General features: G+C 40.1%; 1 protein-coding gene across 1 annotated transcript; it reads left to right on the forward strand.

Moving 5' to 3' along the window:
* Positions 1-6909: 6909 nt before the first annotated feature.
* Positions 6910-25198, forward strand: ppm1ba (protein phosphatase, Mg2+/Mn2+ dependent, 1Ba). The gene is made up of 6 exons (XM_023394427.2): positions 6910-7289; positions 14205-15117; positions 15574-15691; positions 17151-17265; positions 17643-17700; positions 21491-25198. Exons 2-6 carry the CDS (start codon positions 14230-14232, stop codon positions 21518-21520), a joined length of 1209 nt encoding a protein of 402 aa, XP_023250195.1. The 5' UTR covers positions 6910-7289; positions 14205-14229; the 3' UTR covers positions 21521-25198.
* The last annotated feature ends 409 nt before the right edge of the window (positions 25199-25607 follow it).

Genomic DNA, 25607 nt, shown 5'->3' on the forward strand with positions numbered 1-25607 from the left:
TAATGACATCATCAATAATGGACTTGTACCCATTCTGTGGTGGAACAAGCTATGACACACACACACACACACACACACACACACAAAATATGTGGGTCAGACTTCTTTAGTTAACGATCTCTGATTTGGCTGGTTTGTTACTCTGCCCATTAGTGTGCTGTTTGACAGTGAGCCTCACTCTCGGATTGGCACAGACATCTGCGCAGAGTCTGCTCTCTACTAAAGTCATCACAAGGCCAAACGGAGTGAGCTAAGCACCTGTTAGTTCCAGTTCCCCTCAGGGTTTACATACATTTAACCACCTAAGATTAGTAGCCTGCTGAGCATTAACATACATTTGAGCATAAATCCCAGATGGTTACATCATGATGTATATAACATGGTAATATAGTGAGATTTCTTTGCAAAGCATAAGAAGATTCTGGGATCAGAAACTTGATGCTTGCAGATGTTCAATGTCATCTGTAAGTTGCTCTGTGATGAAATGACAGTTATCTCACAGAACAGAATTAGGTTAAGTTACGGCAATTTCCAAAACAACATTTATGTTGAACTCGGATTTATTGAAATTGTTGAGGAGAAATATTTCAAATTCTTGTGCAGCTCGAGCAAGGACATTAGACATTATCTGCTACAGTCTTTACACAAAATATTTCAGTGAGGTGAATGCGTAGAGATGACACACAGGTTATATACAATGACAAAAAATAGATTGTTTCTCTTTGTGAGCTCCATCCTCCAGTCTGATGTCACCGCCTCAATACACTTACTTTCTCCATTCATTGTTTTCTTTTCTCTTTTCTATTTCTTCGAACCTTCAATTTGAAGAGCATCTTAAACAGCCAAAATCAAATCTACCTTGGTGTGTTCGCTTGGGTTGAGGTCCACGTGACACCGAGCTGAAATGCTGACAGAGAAAGAGCTGAGACAGATGATGAAGATGAGGATGAAGTAAATGCAGGAGCAGAGGTGGTTGCCTTCTCTCTGCCTGCTCAGGGAGAAGATCGTCCTTGCTTTGTTAAACGATTTCTTCCAGCTGAACTATTCTCCCAATATCAGTCAAAGAGAGATCACTGAGAGATCACAGAGAGAAAATAAAGATTGCATGTATGAGTTTCCTGGGTCACCTTGGCATACAGCTCACACAGTAAATCAATCAGTTTATTGCCATTTCAATAGCTATTCAGGTTATTCTTGCCACTGGTGCTGTGCACTGGCCAAGATGTTGTCAGACCCCCACAGATATTTTTCGAAATGTGCGTATATCATGACTGTAATGGCAAAATGAACCAGCTGGAAGCCATTTTAGTACAGAGGGAGAAAATAAAGGATTTGAACTAAGCACAGAGTACCTTGAAGTATATAATGTGTAAAATATATCACACTCATATCCGGGAGGGTTTTAGTAGATTAGAGGACCAGTTTAGTGTCATGACTAAATACTAGTGCAAACAGCTTTCCACTTTAACAAGTGAAATATGTTCAGGGACACTGTGGTGTGTAGACATACATACCCTCCTGCAGGGTCTTTCTAATTCATGTCCACTTGTTTATAATGAAGTACTTGAACCTATGACTGGACATAGTGAAATTGAAAGTTTGAGTGTCCTGTTGTGCACACACACATGTCCATTCACCAGAGGATTTAAAATCCAGTGGAGAGTAAATCTTTCGAGGGGATAATTGTTGCAAACATCTGGTATCAGACAGCTCTCTAACAACCAGATAACTGGTCTTTGTCCCCATTAACATCTTCCTCTCCGTCCCTTTCTCTTGTTTCCACCTTACCTATCCCATATGTTTGGCAGCTGTACCCATCTCTCCCACTAGATGGGGGTGTGATATTGCTGATGATCCACAACAGCCATTCATCTCTGACCCAGCATAGTGGGCGCACTCAGGCAAGGCTCTAATTTACCAACTCAAGCCAACCTTTCTATAGCAGGGCATTTTAACAGCACTGTAATTACACTTAAACCTTACTGCACCGCATGGGATTCTGTATCCTGGTAGGTCTTTAAGCCACTGCAGCCTGAAGTTTACAGAGGCAGACTGGTGTCTGCAAGTTTATTGGTTCAATTCTAGACTATCAGGAGAAATCTGGGAAGGGAAATAGATTGATGTTCCTTCTTTACCTACTGTTGAGATATCTTTGATCAAGGCATAATGACAGTGGTTGTATATTGCAGCTTCTGGCTCAAAGATTAAAATCATCAACTTCAGCTCCTATTGTAGTGTAACTAGTGTTTGAGTTCAAATATATCATAGAATGAGAGACAACAAGGCCAACATTATCACAAGAGTAAAATAAAGGAGGAATATTTCATTATCATAATTATAAAATTATTTGTGAATTACATGAAAATGCAGAGACGCCAAGTATACACAACCTGAGATTATTCCAGTAGTACATTATCATGTCCAGTACTGTTTATCAACTTTCACCATGACGACAATCATCTCATTTGTTTTTTCAAAGTAGATCTGGTCCCACAGTGTCACATGCTGATGTCTGGCAACATATGGCTGCAGCACATGCCCCCCTGACATTAATATACAGGCCATATACACACATGTTACTGTGACACACTAAAAGTAGTGGGTGTGTCTCAGCATATGTCTGCTACTGGACGTTACAGGCGTGTGATCAGAACAGTTTGTGCGTGGCTTTCTGTGCATGTGTGTGTGTGTGTACGTGTGAGATATATTCATACTATGACATATGCTCATAAAATACATGTGTCAGCAAGTGTTGGGCATGCATGTGAATGACATATGTCCACACATTGCCTACTACGTTTACATGCGCTGTTTTCTCTGCATATATGTGTGTGTGTGTGTGTGTGTGTGTGTGTGTGTGTGTAGGTGTGTGTGTGTGTGTGTGCGTGTGAATTTGTACATTGAGCACAAGCCTGTGTGGTAGTAATCCGCATTGGGCAGCTGTGCTCATTCGTATTCAGCCCCGAGGCACTTCTAGGCTGTCTCACTGATTAGGGATCAGAGACAGAGAGAGAGAGAAGGAGAGGGAGAAATGGTAGAGAGTGAGGCAGAGAGAGAGAGTGAGAGACAAAAGGAGAGAGTTGGAGACAAAGCAGGAGAGAGAGGTCCTCTCCCATTTATTAAACAGTTGGTTAATGACTCTAATCCCATTAAGCAGGGGGAGCAGCTTGCCCCCTCTCATAACATGCATTAATATATGTATGTGTAAGTGTACATTTTCTTTTTCTTCTCCCTCTCACAGACACAAACAAGCACATACACTCAATACACTATACCCGGGAAATGAAATTGATTTGCCCTAATAAACATTCGACAAAGCCCTAACATAACACTGCGAGCTGTTAAGGAGGCTTGGAGAGCAGACTTATGAAAATGACATGTAAATCAAATTAGCGTTGTATATTTTCAGGCACGATTTGCCAACAATTATTGTTTTGACCTGGCTCCTCAGTTGACAAAAGAAACCTGCTCCCTCTGAGGAGCAGGAAATCAGCTTTTCAAGTGCTCTTGTGTTTGAAGAGTGGAGGGCAAGGCAAGGCGTGATTGCAGCACTCTGCAGAGAGAATCAGACATGGAGTGATTTCATATAAGCAGAGAAAAAGCAGCGAAGGCCAAGGCTAGCTGTTTGTGTCTCCTTCACATATAATATACAAATAAGTAGTACTTAACTCAATGTTTATATTGCTAACTTGTGCTGATGTGTCTGAAAAAAATTATAAATAAAAACCCTCTATTTAGTATTTTACACAGTTTCCTTCAACAAAAACCCTGTCTATATGCCTGTCTAACTTATTTATATGATGTCTAGGGGACAAATAAACAAGTGTCGTATGCAGGAATTTTCAACCCATCAGTAAATTAAGCTATTATATGGAGCACATGAATGACGATGCACATAAGTGTTGCTCACCTGAAAATCTGCATCTTAAAGTGTCATTCTGAAAAGAAGTGAATACTGAATAGGTCCACATGTGGAAAACTAGGAATAATATTATTTTAGTAGGTTTGGATTCCATAACTAAGCCGAGGGAAAGTGGGTGGTTAATTTTTCACTCTGCAATCATTCAGTAGACAGGCAGTTACAGGATGTGTCCTGGAACGAGGGCCGGGCAATGTTAGTTCTCAATTAAGCCTACACGGTACAAATAGAAGCAAGCAATAAATAGTACTATACTGTATATATAACATAGTTTACGGCTTGCAGATATTAAGTCATATGCCCCTCAAGACTTCCCCTCTTTAGAAAAACATACATTTAGTCCTGGTCTGCAAGCCACAGCTGGGCTCTGTCTTACTGCTGGAGCTATCAAGCACACATACTGCAGTGGAGAAGGACTCTCATAACACTCAATGATTCCCATAACGTAATTTTAGTATCATATCAAATTCCCATCTCTTCATGTTTCCTAATCAATTATACTTAAATTTATCAGCGTTGTATAATACACCATGTCATGTACTGCTTGACAATATATGATATGGTGTATTGCTTGAGTACTACTACTACTACAATAATAATAATGATAATAAACAATGTGATGTGAACACTGAATGCTGATAATAAGTGATAAATAAACATTTTGCATAGAAAAAAAACTTCCTAAACCAGTAGAAGTAAAACTTCCTCCTCTCTGCTGTCTTGTGGGGTCTCACAGGGTTCAGTTCTGGGTCCTCTGTTATTCTTGTATTTATCTTTCTATATTTGCTGCCCTTGGGTGAGACTATAAGTTGATTCAATATTGCACATCATTTATTTGGAGACGATTTCCAATTCCATTTCTCTTTCAAGCCTAGTGTGGCTTTTAGGTTAACCAAGGTCCTAGACTGTTACAAAACAATCAGGGATTGGACAGTAGAAAACTCCTGACAGCTCAACACTGACAAGGCAGAGGTTTTGATTAGTGATCCAGAAAAGATTGTTCTCATGATCAAGCAAAGTATAGGGCTTCTTTCCTCAGCTTCCCACTCTTACCTATGTCATTTAGGGGTTATAATTTCACCAACCCGTGTTAAGAAGTTGACCAGATCTTGTTTTCCCCACCTAAGAAACATCAGTAAAATGAGATTTATAGTTTCAAATTCAGAATTAGAAATGCTCATACATGCTTTTATTTCTTCAAGTATTGATTACTGTAATGCACTTTTCTCCTCTCTTTGTAAATCTACCCTGGATGGTCTGTAAGCAATGCAGAATGCCGCCCCCAGACTTCTTAATAGGTCAAATAGATGGTCTCATATTACACGCATACTCACCTCCCTTCACTTACTCCCTGTTACATACAGAATTCAGTTCAAAATTCTCATTCTTACATGCAGAGCACTCCACCATCAAGCCCCTGAATATTTTACTCATCAGCTCACTCTTTCGTTCAAGTAAGTTCAATTTACTATCTGTCCCACGCACCCCTTTGAAGATTTGTGATCGAGCTTTTGTGGCCATGTCACCTAAGTTGTGAAATTCTCTACCTGCACCTCTAATGTTTGCTGATTCTGTGGAGTCATTCAGAAAACAGCTAACAACTTATCTGTTTAAACAGGCTTTTGGGTAATCTGTGCGTATCAGGTCTGCTTCTTATGTATTTTACTGGATATTGTATGAGCATATGCAATCCTGATTTGAATTGTTTATGGCTCTGTAAAACACTTTGTGACTCATATCTGTGAAAGGTGCTATATAAATAAACTTTACTAAATTTACATTTTTGATATTGAGCGCTTATACATACTCACTAAATGATCACATACATTATTAATGGTATAAGTGTTTTGAACAATTTATCAATGCACAGACACACAGGCACCAACATGATGATATCATGCTTAGCATATTATATACAGAAGAAGGACATTAAAATGAGTGGTTTGGTGTCTTTTGACTTGAAAATACATATAAAATTTATTGCAACACAAAATCCAAACAAAGTAATCCCACTGCAGTGAAAGCTTGACATACCTTTCTGCCCCAGTAATTCCTCTTTTATAAGGCAGAGAAGATATGTTCAGTTGCAAACAGCAGAACGTTGCTGTTCCTCTATTGTACAAGAAATAAAGAATAATGATTTTGTGGGGAAAACTTGCTCGACTGTGAGCCACACAGGAGCACACTAGGCATCATAATACCACCTTAGCAAGGAGTAGAACTTATGATTGCAGTGAATCATGCCCATGAAGATGGAGAGATGAAGATCCATTTGAGCATCAGAAGAAATGTCTAGCCATATAGATATATAAAATAGTATATCCCTCCAGTGTTTTATAGTCTGCCCTGAGTAATCTGCTTCATCTAAGAGTTACAATGGTAATGAACTGGCAGAATCTAAATAGGATGCAGTTTTACACCCAAGTATTGTACTTAAGGTACTTGTACTGTACTTAAGAAGTTTTTTTTATGCCACTTTATACTTGGATCCCACTAAGTTTCAGGGGGAAACCCTAACCCTAACCCCTTTAGCTTCTAGTTACTTTTCAGATTCAAATTTTAACATTAAGAACTTCAAAGATTTTACATTAAGAAAAATATAATAAGTTCATAAAATACAACATAACATAACAACAACACAAGATAATAGAAAATTCCCCAAAAATTACTTGCATCTGATCATCTCACAACCCCTTTGATGACCTTTCGGAGGCAGCTGACCTGTGGGCGGGAGCATCTAGACTAAACTAGATAACTATACCTCAATTACTTAAGACGAGCTCGACTCTCTGAGCATCAGTGAAATACTACTCACACACTAATGGGTATGTGTGTACATAAAAGACAAACACCATTCAAACAACTTGATTTTTTATTGTTTACAGTCTCTCAGAGTTGAGGTCTGACTGACTGATTATTTGACCAATCATGTCTCGGCTTCGGATCATCGACTGTCCAATCACAGAAGAGAGCAAAAGGATGGCCTCTCCCCCAAACTGGATGTTGAAAAAGAACGTCATCTGCCTCATACATTTAGCTTTAGCCAAGATTAGCTAGGCGTGCAAAACGAGTGTTTTTCTTTTCAACCGGCAGCATACGTGACTATTATTTATTTGGTGCTCCCTGGGTGTGCAGTGCCAAACATGTATATAAAAGCCTTGTTCCGATGCAGAGACATGCTGAAAGGAGAACTGACCGTGTGAAATGCTGGCTAGCTTAATCAAAGCTAGCTGACGAGCAGGGGCCGAGGAACGAAAGTGGCTAACATTAACGGGAGTTAAGCCTATCACAAAAAGCCTGGACACTTAAACATACCTGATCCTGAAGCCACAAGAAGAAGGGCTGAAAGAGATACTTCCTATCCTACAAAGTAAGTAACGCCTGTTACTGGGATTCAGCAAAGTTTCTAGTAAATATATTAACATAAGCTAGTCACCCGCTAACGTGTAGATAACACTTTGACAACTGTTAACTTCGCTAGCTGCTAAGCTGCCAACATAAGAGGCCTTATTTTCATTCGACTCCGAACTAGTTAACATGAATTATGGATCATAACGATAAAAGTATATTAGTACGTATCTTGGCGTTGATGGTGCTGATAATGATATCAACGGCCCTGCTGATGTTGCGCCAGTTATTAACACACCAGGGTCCCATTTTGTTAAGTGACTGTTAGTTGTTACTCTCGTACTTTGCTTGACAATTTTCTAATATATCATTAAAATTAACTTGTCACTTTATAATTAAAAGAATTAAGTGGCATAATGAGCGAATGGCATGGCAACATTTGGTGAATGATGTTCATAAGTCTATTCATGTGATTTAACAGATTTGCACCCTTCACATTATATCTAAATACGTTCTTGTTTTGATTTTATGATGGTCAGGAATTTATAGGATTATTTGCTAATAATTGCACGTATCAATGCATGCCACAGTGAAACGTGATTGACTGTTGGTAAGTTGTCTCTCTATTTTCTAAATAGAATATTTGCAACAGGTGCGACTCACATGTGGAGCTGTTTTGTTTTTTTTTGTTTATTCTGGTATATGCATTGAATACAAGGCCAGGAGAACAATTTAGTTTTTGCCAGTTCCTGTGGTGTAAATATAAATTATTATTCCATTATTTGCTGTCAATGTACATAGCAATGTCTAATGTAATTAATAACAAAGCTTCTTCGTGGTTTGTATTTGGATCCAGTGAAACACCAGTATGGGAATTAAGTTGTTTTATTGGCTTGTTGTGGGTAGTTTTATTGGGTTGTTGTTGTTGGTTGGTGTGTGTGTGTGTGTGTGTGCGGCTGTGTGTGTGCGGCTGTGTGTGTGTGCGGCTGTGTGTTTTGCAGTGTATTTGTGTGACGGTGTGTTCCAGAAATGGCAGCATCATCAGTGGCATGTTTGTGTTGGCACCTTGATGTGAAATCCTGCACTAGCCATGCTGTTTTAGCCAATGACTGCTGTGAGCCTATCGGCCTGTCCAAAGACATTTATCTATACACTTTTGGCTTGTGGCTCTTGACTGAATCAAATCACACACAGATGTATGCTCAGATATGGTGTTAACTGGCAAGCTCAAAATAACTGATAAATAAGTTTGTCAAGGGCCAAGAGGGAGAGATGGATTAACTGTGCATATGTCTGAACAAGAAAAGACTGGACTTTCAGATGGACTTTTTTGATAACACTGTTTTCATTTTTAGAATTAGCCAGCATAAACTTTCCCTGTTTATACTGGTGATCTAAATGATACCAGTACATGAAATCAGGAGTATAATTATCCATGATAATGTAATTTACAAAATCTTTTTGTAGCCTTTTATCATGTTTTCTTTGTTGCATTAAAGATATGCTTACAAACTTTCTTACCAAAGGGTTATTATTATCCACTTAGATAAGGACATTTGTGATCAAGATAAACATACATTTTGAGTGTGACTCTATCAGTGATTTCAGCCGGATATAAGAATCTGGACTGCTTTAACTGCTTAAGTGTGGCTGAGGTTAAAGCAGTTTCTTTGAATCATCTGAATACATTTTATCCCTCTGTGTTAATATGAAAACATATGTTAAAACAGTATGACTTATTGGAATAGATTACTTTTAAACCATTGAATACATGGTAAATGAACCATGCAATGACATGCTCTTCATCCCCATGCCTTCCTCCGCACCACTGCATCTCACTGTTTCTCAACTTTTTAGGCCTGGGAGTCAAATTGAAAGCAGGCCAGGTTTCTAGATAGAGAAAGCAGGTATATACAAGTACACATACTCTTCTTGTTGCTGGGAACCCACTCACAGTCCAGTATAACATGACACATTTACCTCCTCTTTGGCTATATTCTGATGGACTCCAGTCTGGACAAGTGACGGCCCTAGCTTCCCTGACGCCACTGCTCTGAAGATGGCTGAAGCTGTCTGTTCAAAGAGCACTTGTTCCGGGAAATTGACTGTTTCTGTTGCGGCTTCAATGATGAGTCATCAAAGACGGGGATCTGAGATATCCTCTGCCTGTGTGTTCCACCTCTCTAATTTGTAAAAAAGTCAGAAAGCCTCACTGAGGGGTAAAACTGATTTCATTTTAGCTACAGTCTTTATCATAACTGAGGATAGTGCATTACACCAGCTGTTCCAGATACCTTTTTACTCTTTCAAATACGGATGTGGATAATGGACATTTACTCAATGGAAACATGATCCTCTGCATAAATGGCAATATAAGCACATTAGTAGAAACTGATCATTTAAAAATTTACCCTGTACTCTCAGTATTGGCTTTTTTAACTAAAGATGTAAACTGCAAAGTGGAACTGAATCACTTTGAATGGAGCCACTGATTTTTTTTAAATTTTTTTATCATTCAATTATTTGTTTTTAGCACTGAGGGAAATTCTCAGCTGCATGAAGCTCCCTTCATTGTCAACTGACTACTGATAGAATCACTCAGTAGTTTACTAACTAAATTGTTCACTTATTCACTACTGCTAACTATATAGGGAATTCTTTGTAGTGGAGAATATTGTGTGTCAGATAAGAAAAAAACTTCTCCAGTCATTCCATTTATCCAGTTAACTCCTGAGGTGGTGACCATCGATTTGGTACTACTTATGGCCTTGCATTGTGGGGTAATTTGAGTCCACGTCACTGGATTTAATAATTCTGACTAGACATTCATGCAACACTAGACAGCGACATTGCATAGTGGATGATTTAGACAGAGCACTGTTTTCCATAAAGGGCACAAGTTACATTCAGCCATATTCGCCGCTAAACTCCAAAATGAGCCAGCCAGTTTGACTACTGGGCCCTGTTCGATTACTACAGATTAGTAATAGATTGCTGAGAATTTTAACTCAGGAGCAGCACCTCTAAACAACATGCTGCATTTCCTAGTAGCCTGTTCACAAGGTATCATGTTGAGTCATTGCATTGTGATCCGATTGTGGTTAATTCATTCAAACACACCTGTCGTGTTGTTTCCCCACCAAATACAATACAACTGTACTGTCATTATGCTGATGTGAAATGTATATGTATGCTTTTCTATTACATGTTCTTCACTGAATGTCACCAAACAAAAGTCAGGACAGAGAGAGTGGTAGTTTCCTGTTGTGTGTAGTCCATGTTTGACAAGCTTATCTGGCTCTGCGTGTATCCCATCAGCAGCTGACTGTTAAATTAAGTTAGCATGTTAAAGCTGCCCTGCTTGTCTGAAGTCTCAGACCTGTGGGTGTTGTGGGCCTCTCTGTTTGCCAGCTTTCAACTTTGGCTCTCAAAGAGCATCAACCATTCACTCCATCTTGCCATGTGTGCTGTGTAAGATGTGAGAGAAACAGTTGTTTTGTGAATGAGTAAATCAGAGCGGGGTTGGTTTTGCCACCTTTTGTTGAAACCTAATCTAACCCCCATGTGCACTCCATAAAAATGGTCACACAAATGTACGCAAACGCACATCTACACACACAGCTGCATGGCTGTGCAGTCCTTTTGTCGCATGCTGCAACCACCAGTATCTTACTGCTTCTGTTGCCATGGCAACCACTCAGCTGCCACTCCAAGCTGTGTAACCATGGAGACATCAGATTCTGGGTGATATCACTCCCCAAAGTTCTCAGAGCTTACATCACTGCTTAGTTATGCATGTTGTTATTTATTTTTTAATGCAACACCATCAGGGTATGGTGCTTATTTTAGCTGTGTGTTGTTGATGACTTATTACGAGCCTTAAAATAGCGCGCCACGGTGCAGTGTGTGATTGCTGCACAGGTGAAAGAGCAGATCATTTGGTTTGGTGATTGCGTACATGGCTTTGATATTCTCTCAATAATTTGAATGCGTGTGTGAATGTATTTGTTGTCAAGGTAATAATTCAAGTGGTTTGGACTAGTGATGCTTCTCAACCCTTTGATATGTGATCAGTCGCCAAGTGTGCGTCTGTGTGTGTGTTCGTCTGCTGATGTGCAAAATAAAACACATCCTTTTGTATCTCATCAAAATGAATAGGGATGATTATTATTATTATTATTATTATTGTTGTTGTTATTGTATTATCTTCTTTGAGATTTTGTTGCTACAGTAGAGTGAACAAAATGGATTTTTGCACAGGCAGTTTTCCAAGTGATGATACGATAGTTTTCTAGTGACTGACATTTTTTAAATCTTTGGGGAAAGTATTCATATTTGATATGCTCTGCTGAATCGGTCTGAAGCAACCTCCAGATAAATTTTTGCCATTTTACAAAGAGTTTGTATTAGCATTATTAAGTTAAACTAAAGACCGTCTTGTGATAGGATCACACCAGCTGTGATGCCCATCAACATGTTGATGTTCTGACGAGAAGTCAGTAGTTATGGGTCAGATCACTCAAATTTCCGAACCTTTTTTTTTTGATCTGAACTACACAGCTGTAAAGTTTCATGACTGTATCTTGCACAGTTGTGACACTATCAAGTTGACGAAAATCTTTAAACAGACGCACACACACACAACCAGTTGCCAAAACCATCTCTGTTGTGGGTAATGCTACAGTAGGTGTCTCTAAGAGTAAATGTACTCAAAATAAATAGCATGTGCGGTCTTTTGATATGATTAGGCTAGATACTGTATTGTGTATCAATTACTGCCCTGCAGTCCTAGACATCTGGTTCTCGTGTACAACTGTTTTGGTTAGTCTCCTGTCACAGGCTTGGTTTGTGTGCATCACACACTAATGGAAACTAATAATGTGTCAACTAAAAACATTACTGGAGGAAAAAGCTTTGTTATGTACATGTAATAACAGGAACTAAAGTTAAAATCTAGGTAATTTCAATAAAGTTCATGTCCTTTCACTTCAGCTTCTCTCAAGTCTAAGTTAATTTATTTGAAAGCATTATCAAATGTCAGGTCATGTATTTGGGCCTTGACTTGTACGCTTTGTCTACACCAGCTGTGTAGCTGAAGCAGCACATCAGCAGCACAACAGGAAGAGCCTCAAACCTCTTACACTGGATCCGTTAACCCACAGCGCTGCTGTTCTCTTTACAAGTGATTTTACAGTGCTCACAGCCCAGTATAGGATAATGTACTTGCACGCAAATGTCTGAAGACCTTTACAGTTCCAATTATATATGTGAAATGTGAGTGAAGTGCAAGCTGTCACGTGGGCAATGTAGGCAGTGGTATTAGTTAAGATTGAAGTTTATCTGTTCTGTCAAACGTGAGACATGTCTAAAAAGGGCATCCTCAACATTTCTTATGTCGGTAGGGGATGACTTTTTTCACCTCAAGTAACTGACTCCCTCTCATCGTTTACTAGGTTGTAATTTTTTGTTTCATTTTTTTACCTTTTTACTTTTGACTTTAAATCATGGAGTAACAGAAATATGAGATGGGAAACCGGGCAGTTGTTATGTTTAAAAAAGACATAGCATATATATATATATATATATATATACATATATATAGCATTTAGCTTTAACCACATGTACATTAAGAGACTGGAACCTTGAGTATGCCTACAACTTATTTGTAAGTAGTAGTTATTGATATTTTCAGAAAAAAGGTATAAGTTAACAAGGCAATTTCCAAGGCTAAGAGGCCATTAAGTAGTTACATAATCAATAAAACTGTATAAGATGATGTTCTTACATTACGTAACCAATTAACATAGGCTGGATAGAGAATTCCTCTCTGCTGTCAAGCAGCTTGATGCTGCTGTTCATTTAGCTAATGTAGGTGCAGTTATGGACAGATAACACATTCTCTCAACCACTTCATGGAGTTTGTTAATGCTTCTAGTAGAGAGTTCTGGCTGTCCAAACAAGCTTTTAAGCTTGCTCCTCAGTCTCTTTAAGCATAAACCAAAGCTGCTGTGTTATTTCTGGATATGATGAGCAATGATCTCTGTTTGGTTGAATTATTCCTTTAGGCCTATTAAGTAAACAGTAAAAGAAACACACACATGCCTAACTCCAGCAGTCCAAGTTCAACTCCTTACAAATCTATGGGATATTTGCAAGGTTCAGATTTTCAGACCCTCAGAGTTTCAGTTGAGATCTGTAATCTAACCCTAACCCTAACCCCACCACAATTTCGAATGGAAGCCTGATTTATGTTACCAGTCTCATTCAACAACCTGAAAATGAAACCTATATATATATATATATATATATGACATACTGACTTGTTTGCATTAATGGGCCTGTTTCCCACAGGTTGAGAATTTACTTGTGGTTTTCGGTTGGTGCTTTGTATGACCAATGTGCATGCAGAGATTCATGCAGAGAGTGCAACTGTGCAGGCCAGGCAGCTGTGCACAGAGAAGCCTCTAGTCTCCACTCAGTTACTGTTGTGCACACAACTCAGACAGGAGTATATCCAAAAATGAGTTAGTTTGAAAAGTGTGTGAAATAAGGCGTTAGATTGAAACTGAGTGATTTTATCTAACTGGGCAGGCCAAAAAAATAGAGCTTATGTATGGGAAACACTGGCTCTCATCCCTCATTCGGCTTAAAACCAAAACGTTCCCACACCAGAGCTGTGGAGTGCAGTTTTAAAACCAAGTCCATTTGGACTTATTCTTTCAAACCTTTTGGCTTGAATTATGCATATGGAGCTAAAACATTTGTCTGGATTGTTTTTGCTTTAAACATCTTTTTAAAATGGAAAGACGAGGGCGTAGTTTGTATTTTTGTCAAAGTCACGATTCTGTTAATGTGTCAGTATAGTATAAGTCTGCAATGAATGAACTGTTTGATTTCATTTCATTTTCCTGTCTGTCTTCTTTTTTCTTTCCCACAGGTAGCAGTGGGACTCGAGCAGAGCCATGGGTGCTTTCCTGGACAAACCCAAGACGGAGAAGCACAACTTGCATGGTGAGGGCAATGGCCTGCGCTACGGCCTGAGCTCCATGCAGGGCTGGCGGGTGGAGATGGAAGATGCTCATACAGCTGTGTTGGGACTTCCTGCTCCTGGTATGACTGACTGGTCGTTTTTTGCTGTGTACGATGGTCATGCTGGCTCGCGGGTTGCCACCTATTGCTCTAAGCATCTTCTGGAACACATAATCAGTGCTAGCTTAGGGGCCAGGGGGACACAAGGCTTGCAGGCTGGTTCAGATGGTTCCACCAGTGACCCTCCAGCACCAGTACCTCCAACAGTAGAGTCTGTGAAAGCCGGGATCCGGACAGGCTTCCTGAGGATTGACGAGCACATGCGCAGCTTCTCTGACCTTCGAAATGGCATGGACCGTAGTGGTTCCACAGCAGTGGGAATCCTCCTGTCACCCGATCATTTCTTCTTCATTAACTGTGGTGATTCTCGAGCTGTTCTGTACCGCAATTCACATGTGTGCTTCGCCACACATGACCACAAGCCTTGCAACCCACGCGAGAGAGAGCGCATCCAGAATGCTGGTGGCTCAGTGATGATTCAGAGGGTAAATGGGTCACTGGCCGTATCAAGAGCCTTGGGGGACTATGATTACAAGTGTGTGAATGGGAAGGGCCCCACAGAGCAGCTGGTTAGCCCTGAACCAGAAGTGTTTGAGATGGTTCGGGCCCCGGAACAGGATCAGTTTGTGATCCTGGCGTGTGATGGCATCTGGGATGTCATGTCCAATGAGGAGCTGTGCGAATTTGTGAAATCTAGGCTTGAGGTGTCTGATGACCTGGAAAGAGTCTGCAATGAAGTGGTGGAAACCTGCCTGCACAAGGTGGGTACACATTTTTTATTTTTTATTTTTTTCCGCGTGACTTTTGTTTTTGTTTTTTGCTGTGATAGTTTCTGTTTGGTAATGGTTTATAGAGATTAAAATGTGTGGAATCTGGCAGAATCAAGTCCTCCAAGAAACCGGTTTACCACAAATTACCTTTTAGAATTATTGTGCCACCAAGAAGGCCACTTGAATTCCCTGCTCCAAAGGGAAGTGTATGATGAAGAAATGTTCAATATACATGAAGTTCTCCGTCAGCACTGTATCTAGATTAGCATATTTATGTCCTGATGTTGACATTTAGCTGTCTGTAATCAGCACTGCCTCAGCTTTGCAGTTGCGAGTCGCAGTACATGCTTGTGCTTAGGAAATCATCACTGTTTCTTTAAGCACTACACAGTAACTCCCTCTCTTACCTGATCTTTCTTCGTTCCTCTCTCTTCCCGTCCATCTTAGGGGAGTCGGGATAACATGAGTGTTGTGTTAGTGTGTTTGCCCAGCGCTCCCAAAGTATCAGAGGAAGCTGTGAGGAAAGACGCTGAGCTCAACAAATACCTGGAGTCTCGAGTGGAAGGTGAGAAAGGATGGATTAAAAAAAACAACACAATGTTTACGTATTAGCAAACGAGGTGAAATGAGGTTCTTGAATATCATGAATTTTAGTTGCTTAATTTCACGGTTTCAGACAGTCAGATCCTTTGAGTGGCTCAAAATGACTGTTTTAGTCATGAAAGAAATTAAAATTGACAATGAGCGGAACACATGAGTTAGTGTCATGTGGTGCTTGCTTTTCTAACAGCTATGAGTATACCTTCTTATTTATAATCTCAATAAATTACCCATAAACCCAATTAATATTAAAAAAGGTGCACTTGGGGGAAAAACAGGTCTTTATCTTTCGCCCTGCAAAGGTTTTTCTTGGAGACACAGGATCTTTCTCTAGCAGAAAACAGTGTATCATATCTGTCTGTGTTTTCTCGACTGACTGACCCTGCCACTCTCTATTGTCTAACCTCCAGCCAAGTTAGCTCTGGCTCACAGCAGAAGAATGACACCATCATGACCTCCTTTTCCATTTCAGCAAGCATCTCGCCTCTTTATTCCCTGTTTGCTCCTCTCCTCCCTTTCCCTCCCTAAACACAGCTTTCTCTCGCTTCTCTTGCTCAAACATTCCCTGTCTTGTTTGGATGGATTCCCTGCTCTCCTCCTGTCTTACTAACCTTTTCTTTCTCGATACATCCCATTTCTTTTCCTCAGGATGCACGAGACGCTCTGATAAACACAGTGCAGCTTTTCTAGTCTTTGTTGGTTATATCAGCTCCCTTCCCTTGCTGCTGTTAGTCTGCCTAATACCATGGCTGATTTCAGATTTTGGCCAAATAACAAATGTATTCTTAAACTCTGAAACTAGGTAAAAAGGGTGCCACTATTGTCTTGATCCACAGAATAGAAAAACCCGGGTCTAGTATATGGGGGATAGTTTTTAATATCCACTGTAAGACTGTGTAATGTATATGGTAAAACAAAGAGGTAGATAATGTGTAGAATACAGTAAATTAATGTTTGGTGAATGGATTGATCGGCACTCCAAAGTGGATTAAAATCTTTTGACATTGCAGGATAAAATGCAGTTAAGCAAAAGTTTTGTTTGGGTGAAGCCGAGTAGATGTTTGGCCTCAGGTACTGTCTAATACTGGGAGATAGAAAGAAAGGGGGAACAGAGAGAGAGAAGAAGAGAAAGAGGGAGAGGAATGCTCTGGCTGAACATTGACCTGGCCTCATGCCACTCTCATCTCAGTTGCAGGCCTCTCTCTGTCACCATTTCCCTCCCCCTCTCTGTCTGAGATAGGCTCTCATGTCCACAGATTCACTTGTATGCTTTCCATCTCCACTTCCTTTCTCCTTCATTTGTCAGATTTTTGGTCTCTCTCCTCTGTTCTCCTCACCCTCTCCTATCTTTCTCCAGCTGTTCTTGGCTACCAGCAGTGCTGTTAACAGTGACTTGTGTAACAATTTCCCTGGTGTTGTTTTAGAGATGCTGTCTCGGCCGGGGGAGGAGGGGTTTCCGGACCTGGTAACAGTGATGCGGAACCTGTCCACTGACAGCGGCATGCCCCCTCTGCCACCAGGGGGAGGCCTTGCCAGCAAGTAAGGACCACTGCCCTCAAAGATATGCTCTGTGTTATTTCATCTCAGGAGTCCAGTCCATCTGGAATAGAACTATGAAAGTGCAAGGAGAATGTAAAACCTCGGCAAACCATGCATGTCTCTGCTGACCAGAAGCTTCAAAAAGCGATCAACGGTCCAGACCAGAGACAATGTTAAACTGATAATTTAAAAAAATCAATTTATCTGGTGTGTGTATACTCTGCCCAGGTATTGACCTTTATTTGCATTTTTTCACAACTACACCTCACTGTGCCTTGTTTTTCACAATACGCCCTCTGTTGTTATTTTGATCGATAGTTTGACTTCAACAGCTCAAGAGATCTAATCACATTTTTGTATCTGTTTTCTTCCTGCAGACGCAGTGTTATTGAAGCAGTATACAACCGCCTGAACCCATACAGGGAGGAAGATGGGGTGAGTGTCACACATACTGTGATGGATGAATGATACAACTCACACACAAACCTTATGCTGAAGTCTTGCGGCCACAGAACTCATTTGAGATATCAGCTGTCTTTTTTTGTTAAGTTTATCCTTCACATATGAATTTCAGCGATGACTGAAAAGTTCTTACTCTTATGTTGATTCATCCCGTCTGGTGGACCAGACTGGTGAATTTGTGTGTACTGTATTTATTTTCACACTCAAAACTATAGCAGATGAAGTATTAAAATTGACTTCAGAAATGGCTGTGAGAAATCACATCCTCCCATTATGTTAAACGCTGCATGATGCACACCTTCTTGCCAGCCCTCATGATGGGTTATACATGCATGGCAACACAGCTCTGTCAAAAGAACTGAGAATTTTTGCTCTTCTACCAAATCCAGTTTCCACAGGTGAAAGCATTCTCTTCAATTTTTTCATGCTGATATATCTCCAAGTGGGGCTCTCCCTGTGCTTCAAAGAATCCTTTTATTAGTTTATGTCTTTGCTTCTCCTTCTCTGTTTTCTCTGTCCTAACACAAAGCTACCTCAAAGGATTCTGAAGCTAACACTGTCTGGAGCAGTCTGCATTTATAAGACACCAAAGTAATATGCAGTACAATCCCAAACAAGTATATGCCACTGGTACTAGAACAGTGTTCCCCTTTGTGAGGTTGACTCCATGGTTTATAAAATTACAAGCATATTTTTCCTGCTGGACATCAGATGTAGCTCTGCATCTTTCAGCTTTGTGTTGTTAGAAATATTGAGAATACAAGGTACAGACTTGGACCACACGCACACGCACACACACTCATGCACGCAACCTGTAGATAAAAACTAAACTAAATCTGAACCAGAGAAAATGACAGTAGGTTATGCCAAATACCACACAACACAAGAGCCTATGGATTGCAGAAAGGACTACTCCTAATGAAAAAATTTCAAACACTTACATTGTGTACGCTTGAAAAGTGGCCCTGGAAGGTTTGTAGCTTGCTCCCTCATTGAGGACGGTGGCTGTTGTCAGCTTTTTGCCAATTTCAAAGCAAAGTACTAAAATCAATTTTTAAACCATTGCTGCAACATTATCCTCTTCTTTGCTGTCTGTCCCTACGCTCAGTATGTTCTAGAGACCCAAATACATGGCTTCTTCTCTTTCGCTAGTGAAGTTAATTGTTTAACTTTGTCGCATGCAACCATGTTTGTTGTCGACAACAAACAATTAAGTATACTTATGAAACGGGAAATAAAAAACAGAGTCATGTTTCTATCTATCTTGTATCAAATAAAATACCCAGTTCTCCCTTTATTTGAGGTGAATATTGAGCCTGTAGCCACTAATTTGAGTCTCTAAGGAGTCTGCACGGAACAAATGTTGGTGTCATACTACAGCAAGTTGTGTCTAAGGCTGTAGTCTTGCCCACAGATTTGGAAATACACGCTTGTGTGCTGGCAACTTTTACAGAAACATGTACTCTCTGACATGATGGCATAAAACAAGGAGCCAATGACATGTGGTCCTGTTTCTGTTGTTGCAGTGGATATACGAGAGTGTGAATGGGATTTTTTTTTTTTTTTCCTCTTCTAATGGATCAGATGTGACTAAGACAGAATGGCAGACTGAGATGCCACTGTGACAGTCTTAAGAATTATTAGCGTTGCAGTGTCGTTATAAAGCTGCGTCCAGTTGTTTATTTCCTGTTATGTCTGGTGTGTTCTTGTGTGTCTGTCTGTGATCAGGTTAGAATTAGTCTTAGGTTAGGGTTAGGCATTTATTTGTAATGGTTAATGTTAGTATGAGGGGCTAGGGAGTGCATTCTGTCAATGAGTGTCCTCACAACTATATAACGTCCAGCGTGTGTGTGTGTGTGTTTGTGGTCTCTTGTTTGGTAGCTTGTGTTGGAGGTGAGGTGAGGTGACGTTCACCTCAGTTTTGTCATGGCTTGTCTGTAAGGGCGTAGAGTTACTGTGATGATTTGTCTTATGCGCACAGGCACATATTGACACCCAAATGAAAAGGATATTATCTACTCTGCTTAAAGCCACTATGTGACCATAACATCTTTCAGATTCTTGTGATGAAATTTTTGTTTGTAGAAAATAAGGTGCTGTCTGTGATGCTAGTCTAATCCCCGTGGGAAGGGGGCAAGATAACAGGATGTGCATTGCTGTATGCCACAGTGTCACCCTGGGGGTGCTAACATCATACATTTCCAAATTTTGATCATAGTGGCTTTTAAATAGATTTAACTTTCATCATTTTAAGTTAGTTTTAAACCGGTGAGGACCATAAGTTACATAATTATATAGCAGTTAACAGCAAATTGTTTTTCTTAAATTAAAGGTGCTACTAGTAAAATATGGGATGGGCTCCTCCACAACCCCCCCACTAGTTTTCAATGACAAATGTTAAGATTCATGCCTGTTTTATTACTGGTATGGTGCATCGGAGAAAAAAGAAAAAACAAGGCAGCATGTTAAAACAGTGTTAAATAACAATGGATAGATGTACTAAATTTTACACCGGCAAGTATTCATATCTACACTGAGTGCAAACTGACTCAGATGAGGTGTTGCTACACTACTACAACCAGCAGTAAAAACAACTCACATTTAAAGTTTTATCAGCAGTATTTATTTTACTCCTGTGTAAACCGACAGGGCAACATATTTAGCAAAACAACATAGTAAAATATATTATGTGCGGAAACGTTAGAACATAATTACTGATGGCACCTTTAACTTACAAAAACCAAGCTTTGCTCTCTCCTAAAGTGGGGAGGAAAAAATAAATAAACTAAAATAATAATCAAATTATACTTAGCAAATGGTGTGTGGTAAAATACGCACCTGAACACATACACATTGATAAGGGATGTATCGATTTGTCTAACTGTGTGTTCACCCTCTGATTAACGCAGCCCTCCTGTTTCATTTGGTAAGTGATTATATATCACATATATAACTGTTACACCCCTCCTCCCTTCTTCCAACCCCTCATCTACACACATACAACCACACCTACACACACTGGCACACATTCTTACAGGCATGTAAGTAGCGACCTGTTGCGCATATTCCCCTGTCACTCCTTCATCAGTGTCTACTCCCTGCTCTGATCTACTCTAGCATGTTGAGCTCCATTTAGAGCTTAAGGCGTGTGTGTGTATGGACGTCTGTGTGCAGACATGACTGTCCAGGTTCAATGAGGATGAATGGTCGTTGTTTCTGGTCCTGTCAGCCCCTCTCTCACCTCACATGCACACAAACACGCATGCATTGGCCCTACACGCATGCATCGCTGTCTCAGTCAGTCTTTCCTCAACTGCACGCAAGCATATAACAGACTCTGTTTCTATGTCACTCCCTGCAATAAGGCCAAAGGCCTTGGAATTGTTGTGATGCGTATTTTTGCAGAAAGGACCTATACACTGGGGTTGAAAGTGTGCCCAGGATTACTCTGCTATAACTGTTTTGTTTTTTTAAACTTTATTTTGTTATTTTCTTGTGTTGATTATAGGAAAACCTCGCCTTGAAGTGCTGGTTGGGGAGCGAAATCATTGAATGTTGCTCTAAAGATTTTGTTTCTATATTTGATAACAGTGTGCCTATGTTTTTCTCCCCTTTCTGTCACCCTGCTCTCCCTCTGTTCTCTTGTTTTCCATATATTCTCTTTTTCCTCCATATCTCTCTTTCCTGCCATGTTCTACTTTCCTCTTCATTGTTTCTCTTCTCATTGTCTCTTCCTTTTCTCTTGGTGGCTTTCCTCTTACAGAGCGGAGCTGATTTGGAGTACCACTGGTAGCTGTCCAGCACAACTGCCTGATCCAAAAAAAAAAAAAACAGGACCACTTTTCCACACAAGATCACATCCATAGTCACCTTTTAATTTCCTCTGGGATTTTTTAAATTTTTTTTCCTCACACTGAGAGATCAATTAAAACAGAAATCCTGGTTTTAGAAACACACAACACACCCAACGTGGAGGACTGCGAAACAAATTTTGTTGGTTCTTTTTATAGAACAAAATGGGGGGGAGGGGAGAACAAGCATCAATGGTCTGAAATGAGAACTGCATATACAGTATATACAACATAGGAGAGGCAAACAAGCACAGTTTCTCTTGCCCCTCGTTTTCTTGCTTTCTTTGTAGTGGTTGTTTTTGTTGTGGATTGACGGAGACACAGGAGCAGCCCTGCTCTGAACACTTTGGGGCTCCATGGTGCCTTGCTCAGAACTGAGAGAGGAGGAGGACCTCATAACAGCCAGCCATGACCAAACCAGCCACTCACGGATGTTTGTAAGACACTGATTGGACTTTAGTGCTTTGTTGGCTGCATTTTTTTGGCATTATTTCTTTGAAGTGTGAACTTTACTTACACGTGACTGGTAGCCAATCGACCACACAAGCCTGTGATTTCCACACACCTTAAGCTACGCTGTCCAGTTCAGGCAAGCTTGGGTTTCTGAGCATTACTAGTGCTCAAATAGGGCCCAACACTAAACCTGCCCGTGCACCTGGCTCGCTGGAGAAAGCCTCATGGAACTCCCAAGTCCTCGCTTTCCAAAGACCTTTGGATGAAAGCCTCAGATTCACCACCAGAGAGCTCCACTGCCTGAGGCTGCACACCTGAACAGAAGGGGAACACTCATGAGAGAACCGGGTCCGTCTGGCAAAGAATTTGGCTCCTCCGTACTGTGTCCAGACTAAAACAGGACATGGGCTGGTGTGCCTGGCTGCAGATAGGAATTACAAAACAGTTTAAACTCAAGTGTGACGACTCTTCTTGCACGTCCCCGCTCACTTTCTTTCCTCTCGTCTCTTAAAGGATTTTATCAAACAGTTTTCTCACTTTTCGCCTGTCTCTCTCTCTTTTCGCTTTCTCTGTTTCTTCATATGACAGAAGAGACTCAGCTGTCATTTGCATTGGCAGACATGGCCAGAAACATAAGCTTTTGAGCCTGCTGTTGTTTAGGAGATAGAAAGATAGAAATTATATATATATATATTAAATTCATATATAAATATATATATACATAGATATATATTTTGATTTGTTTGTTTCATCTTAATTCCCAGCCATGGTATTCGTTGTGGCCTAATGAGTGTGTGTGCGTGAGTGTGTGTGTGTGTGTCTTTAAACAAACTAAAACATAAAAATTCCAAGTTGCACACACAGTGTTCCCACACAGCAGCGTTCCAAAGACAGGGTTTGGGATAAAGGGATTCCAGCCTCATGTTCTTCTTCCCCCTCTCTCTCTCTCAACACATGTAAACACACAAACCTGCTTGTGCTACAACTTGCCTTTTTCTGTTTCTCAAATACCTTGTGTAAGGAAAAAACAAACAAACAAAAAAAAATTATGCCCTTTTTGTTTTGATTGAAAAAATTCCATCATTTGTCCTCTTTTTTTTTTTTTCTTTTTTTTTTTAAATGTTTTTTGGTATATATGGCTTTTCAGAGTACTGTGGCTGTGGCTCCTATTACAGACGGATAAGGAAATAACAAGGGGAGCAGGAAATACATCTTGTACAGCAGAGTGGGAGAGAGAAGTAGGTTTTTGGTGCTTCACTGTATGAAGCAAAGGAGGGTGACTGCAGGACAGAAGAGAATAGGCCCCCAGAGCTTAGGTTGCTGTCCTTAATTTGTCCACAGTTACCTTCATAGACTTTGCCTCAAAGGCACAGGGCGGTTGCTGGGAAAGCGCAAGTTTGACTCTTGGATTGACCAGGAGTCCGTCTCATTTCTGTCTACCCGAGCACTAAAAAATGATGAAACCTCAGAGGCAAATATTTGTCAGAAAAAACCTCTTCCTGTCTTTTTGAAACAAATGTGTGCATAGACAAAAGTGGATACACATACTTTGACTGTGTACTCTTTTCTGTAGATGCATTTAGAATATATACACAACTGTAATATACACTTTTGTTTTTTTTTTCAATCATTCAATGGTAAATTCATTGTGCTTTCTTGAGTGGCAGTATTGAAAGAGAATAGGCCTAAAAGAGTTTGGTGGCTGGTTAATGTTCTTGTGGTACACTTGCTCTTGGTGCCATATGACAATAGGTACTTGAATGTGTAGTTCTTTTGCAGTTGCGTTGTTTTAATGGGATGATTGTTTTTTTTTTTTTCTTTGTTTGTGGTGGAGGGAGTGGGAGGGGTGGGATCTCTATAGTTGTGCATGTTTTGTGATTGAGGGAGGAGTGTATTTTGTGTGTGAGTGGGAGATGTACTGGGCGGGTGGGGATAACGTGGGCATGTTCAGTGTGGTGGAACGCAATGTTAGAAAGGAAAGGTGATGGTAAAAAAACAACCCAGAGAAAAAATAGATGGCGGGATATTTTTCTTTTAATTAGACTGAAATCCAACCGATCATTAAAGAAAGAAAAAGGGAAAAAAAGTTTTTCACTGATTTGATATTCTTCCTGAAGTGAAATCATTCCCATTGTGGACTCTTATATTTCACAACTCATATTTCCCGACTTTAACATTGTATAAGATTTTACCACACTGAACACAACCCTCAGTTTAAGGTTTATGTTTAAGCTATATCAGACACTGGGCTAGGAGAGGAGTTAAGGGAGGGAAGGAGGGAGAAACATTTATTTTTCTGAATGTAATTTCCACTGCATGGACTGAATACGAGCAGCACTGCAGCATCACATTCTCTCCTCATCAGTCATTTAATGGCAGAACAAGCTTTCTTGGCTTCCTTTTTGGGGAAAAAAAAACAAACTACTACTACTACTACAACAACAACAAAAAAAACAAAACAAAACTTGATATTATATTCCACATCCAGAAAAACGATCAAGACTCACATGGAAGGACTTTTTACTTTTTTTTTTTTTTTTTTTTGAAGGAGACTTTGCAGGTTTGGTGATGCCTGAATGATTTGAACCTGGCTTGTTGCTTTGATTTGAGGATATGTTAAGCAAAGAGAGTTTTACAAAGCATATTGTCTCCTGAACCTGTCTGTTAATTTGGGGCCGGCGGGGTCAATGTGACTGAGGACGCCAGAAGGGAGGCGAGGATTTGGAAACGGCTACAAAATGTCAAAACGGCACAAGACAGACATGACATTCCTCTTGTGAGCTTTTTGTAGGATGCGGATGAACCCTAGTACTCTGCCACCTCTTTCTGTCGTCTCTGGTCACTCCTCATATACATACTGTTAGAACTGACAGATGTATGATGGCTATGATGAATTCCAAACTTGTTTTTATTTATTCCAGTGCTTTCTGGCTCCTATAAACATGCTGTATTTTCTAGACAGAATGAGGTAACGATAAGCTGGTGTGCAATTGAGAGTGATGTATGAACCACTCACCTCCACCCTTGAGAAGGCTAAAAGAAGGTGAGGTTTATGAGACATCCAGGGCATTGACCATCCCTTCTTCCTGTACTAACTTCCCAGTATGCTATTGTGATGTTACAGACCATGAATATAAACATCAATAAAAGATGGATTTAAGTTTAAACAGTTTGCTTTTGTCAGTGCCAGCTTGTGTCTTTTTGTTCAGTACAATGCAATTGGAAAGTTGTATGTGCAAAATGTTCAAAAGTACATTGTCCCATAGCCTTTTATACAAGAATAAGTCACAATGTAACTAAGGAAAGAAAGTATAAGCCTGTCAGCAAGGCTTATGCTTTTGAATTTAAAAAAAAAAAAGGTTTTGTGAAGTGATGGAAACGATCAGTCTGGGCACAACTCATCTGTCCTCTGAAGTCACAGTTGTGTGATTTTCTGAAGTTATGTACAGTATCTGACCCTGAACTGTGATATAAATGATTGCAACACTTCAGACTAGTATATTTAGATTTGATAATTCTTCGTTTAATGGATCATACTCAGCAGGAAGTCTCCACCACAGCGATGCCAGTGTGACG

The sequence above is a fragment of the Seriola lalandi genome, unplaced genomic scaffold, assembly GCF_002814215.2.
Source record: "Seriola lalandi dorsalis isolate HSWRI2012SDOR001 ecotype SW California unplaced genomic scaffold, Sedor1 jcf7180002054948, whole genome shotgun sequence".
NCBI lineage: Eukaryota > Metazoa > Chordata > Actinopteri > Carangiformes > Carangidae > Seriola > Seriola lalandi.